The 4,012-nt window shown below is 32.5% G+C and overlaps 1 protein-coding gene across 1 annotated transcript; it reads left to right on the forward strand.

Moving 5' to 3' along the window:
• Window positions 1-289: 289 nt before the first annotated feature.
• On the forward strand, window positions 290-2,412 carry LOC144548357 (inactive TPR repeat-containing thioredoxin TTL3-like). Its single transcript, XM_078297025.1, has 4 exons — window positions 290-558; window positions 1,384-1,579; window positions 1,700-1,884; window positions 2,109-2,412. The coding sequence occupies exons 1-4, from the start codon at window positions 290-292 to the stop codon at window positions 2,410-2,412; spliced, it is 954 nt and encodes a 317-aa protein (XP_078153151.1).
• The last annotated feature ends 1,600 nt before the right edge of the window (window positions 2,413-4,012 follow it).

Genomic DNA, 4,012 nt, shown 5'->3' on the forward strand with positions numbered 1-4,012 from the left:
AATGGCAACAGAAAAACTATTATTTTAAAATAACAAATTTAAGAAATCCCTTAATGCCAGGTTAGTTACCTTAACGCCAGGATAGTAGGATACTCATGTGCATTGCCCCCTGTCTTAACGCCACGTGTATTCATTTTTTTTACAATTTTGCCCCTGATCCCTCCTTCGTTAATCATTATATAACGGCCTCTCACTACGCTGTTTCTCCACATTCTTGTTTTCTTTCTCTATCAGTTGCCATCCAAGAAAACAATCCCTTGTCATTCTCTGCACCCCTGTTCAAACTAAAATGTCAGCAAATGGGCGTCTCCCCACATGGAAAGAGACGGTAGAGTGTGGAAATCATGCGTTAAACAGGCGCGATTACGGAGAGGCACTGCGGGAATATGACAAGGCGTTAAAAACGACACCCAGAAATGTAAATTTGAAGATCTCTCGGGCTGAAACTTTAGTTTGTCTGCGCCGTTTTGTGGATGCTTTTAGTGAGTTTGGTGAAGCATACACAATTGATTCGACAAATCATAGACTTTGGCATCGAATGTCTCTGTTCCATCTAAGGCAAGTAGAACACTATATACACACACACTCGTTTCTTCTAATTATTGGTACCATTCCATTTTTCTCTGTGTCTCGACTCAGTGTAAAATTAAAGAGTTAATATTTTAAAATGAAGTGATTCTTGACGATTCTTGATATATTGTTAAACAAAGATTTGAACTTTATGATTCTTGATATATTGTTGTAGTGCACAGAAATTTTCTTTATTACATTGATTTAGCATTATAGGATTTACACTTTGGGCGAATTGAATTACTGGAAACTTTTTTAGTGGTTCAGTTCTGTAAAAGTTTGATCTTTATGTAGTACTGTCATATTTTGTAAAGATTGCAAATCCAATTAGTAGGAACTCTATACTGAGTGTGTTTGGGCATAAATTTCTCTTCTGGGTTTATTTATTCTGATACAATGATTTATGATCATCAAATTTTGACACTTTCTAAAATTGATGAAAAAAGGTGCAATTGAGATTTGTCTTGTGTGCAATATTTTGTTTTTCTTGTGACTTGTCACTGGATGTACTAAAAAGATCAGGTTAAAAAAAATTAAAGGCACCAAATGAGTGTTTGGGCATATATCTGTAATTTTCTCTTCTGGGTTTTATATATTCTGATCTCTAAATTTGACGCTTTCTCAAATTGATGAAAAAAGGTGCAATTGAGATTTTTCTTGTGTGCAATATTTTGTTCTTTTTGTGACTTGTCTCTGGATATAGCTGATGAATAGGATAGTAACATTTAGTTATATTATTTACCTATATATTCAAATACATGTTAATAATTAAGTTAATTTGTTAACATCATTGTTTTTAAATTTCAATTGCAGGCTTGGAGCGATTGATATGGCAGAATCTTTCATGCTTGGGGCAAGTGAAGCGTGCAGGGAGGACCTAGGTGTAAAAATAGCAAAAGCGAAGGACCGCCTGGTAAGGGGTGAAAAGGCAAGGAAAGAAGACAACTGGATTGCGGCTCTCAGAGAAATCAATAACATGATAGCAGAAGGAGTCGACTCTTCTCTACCAGTAATTAACTGCTATACTTCTAGGATACAGTTTGTGTACCGTGCAGTATTCAGTGTTACCAAAGCAAAATATACAAGTCTCAAAATTGGTTTTAATTGCCAATTTATTTGAAAATTTCAGATCATGACATTTAAGGCTGAGATGCTTCTTAGGTTGGATAAACTTGAACGAGCAGAGGAAACAATAAAAAGTGCGTTCGAGCTTGACACAACGCTAATGCATATCCGTTTATCCAAATTTCTCGGTATGCCGCTTGAGGCATATGTATGGGCCGTTAGAGCGCAAATTGAGTTGGCACAAGGAAGGTAATTAATTAGGCAAACTATATATTTTTAATTATGCTATATATATATATATATATATATATATATTACCGTTTGTTTAGGACAGTACCAGATGAATTTTTTTGGAATAATAGTGTTCTTCTATTATTTTTTGGGATTATAGAATGTTGTTTTAAACCCTTTAGCATTGGAATTTATAAACAATTAGCATTGAGATGAATTGATTAACCTCTTGTACTGTACAGGGGTGACATTGCAGTTGCAGAAGCAGAAGAGGCACGCAGGATTGACCACTTGAATGATGAAATCTCTGCCATACATACACATGTGCGCCTGGTACACACGGGAAACAAGCATTACGATTCGGGAGAATACTTGACAGCACTGAAGGAATACACGGTTGCGTTGAAATATGCAAAGCCTAATGTATCCATGCTAATGAATTTGGCGACTTGTTACTGGGAATTGGATATGTTGGATAATTACTTTGAAATTTCCGAGCAGGTTCTTCAAATTCGGCCGGTTAACAGCAATGTTCTCAATCTTTAATAGAAGCCTTGGAGCCTGATCCATTCTAAAGTTTCTAGAGCTCCCTTAATTTTTTTTTTTTAGTTTTTTAATTACTTGCTATCATGAAATTTATGTAACTGACATTGAGGAAAAGTATATTTGTACAATATTTACCTGGTGTGTGTTTTCTGCTTATTTTTTTTTTTTTAAAAAGGCAAAAAAACCCATTTCATTTCTGAAATATAATAAATAGAAGGACCAGTTATTTAGCTAACCTTAGGCTGGATAATTACATGCCTACTGGTAAATGAATTCGGTGCTATCATGACATTTATGTAACTGATATTGAGGAAAAGTATATTTGTACAATATTTCTTTGGTGTGTGTTTTCTGCTTATTCTTTTGTTTTCTTTTATTTTCTTTTATTGTAGTCAAATTTAACACATTATTGATTGCCAACAGATTTTTCCTTTTCCAAAAGACAAGCACAAGAATTGAACCATTTTAATTTGTTTGTATATTGAAAAGTCAAAGAATTCTCTGAATATTGAAGATATATAGTTGTTTTAAAGCTTGCCAGGAGATACTAATTGAGATGAATAAATTTTGAATTTATGTTACAGTTCCAGCGTTAAAAGGAAAACAAATATAATTATATATGGAAAGCATTTGACTTCCAAATGATCTCTCTATGAGTTGTGAAAAGATGCATGTATTTTATGATCTTGCATTCGTTAATGTCAATTTCTTAGTGGCCATCACTATTGTTGAACATATTATTAAATTTATTCAATTCAACATTTATTAAATGACTTGAAATTTGCAACAATTGAATAACGTTTGATATACACAGTCAATCTATAAGACCATTCCTGTATTTTATGAGCTAAATTATGCTACTGCCTACTGGTAAATGAATTCGGTGGGCTTCTGTACACTTTAGTAATAAAAAAAAATGCACTGCTACTGGCATGTACCAGTATAAATTAACAAGTTACCTCAATTTGTTATAATCAGAAGAAAAAAAGATCCTTCGTTTATTTTTGGAACATTAATTAATTATGTTGATAATTAAGGATCGGAATCAAAATTCAAGCGAAATTAAAACAAATTAACTAATAAATGATAAACTGAAGCACTGTAGCAACAGTCAAGCACCAAAAAAAAAAAAAATTCATTCCTACTAAAAAAGAAAAAATCATTCCTATTAAATTTTTGGCTTTTCTTACATAAATTTATTATATTAATATAGTTATCAACTAGTCATAAGTAACTTTAAATAACCACATAATTGAATAATTTCTAAAAAAAAAAAATCCAATATAAGTAATTACACCGCGGCATAATATACAATTTTCCAAACTAAGTATGCATATTTATATAAGATTTACGAAGAAAAGATATAATCCAGAACGGCTAATGGATCATGATCAGAGATCATGCATTATCATAATTATGATTAAAATACTATTGAGATTTTTATAAAAGGAAATCCATCATAACTTTTAAAATTATTTGATTTGTATGTGTGCAATCCAAATTGCTCACACACTGGCTAACCAGGGAAGATTGAATAGTTGGGTTAGAGAAGGAACTGGCACACCTAGTATCAGATTACAGGAATTGTAACAGGATAGAA

Source organism: Carex rostrata, chromosome 33, assembly GCF_964058835.1.
Source record: "Carex rostrata chromosome 33, lpCarRost1.2, whole genome shotgun sequence".
NCBI lineage: Eukaryota > Viridiplantae > Streptophyta > Magnoliopsida > Poales > Cyperaceae > Carex > Carex rostrata.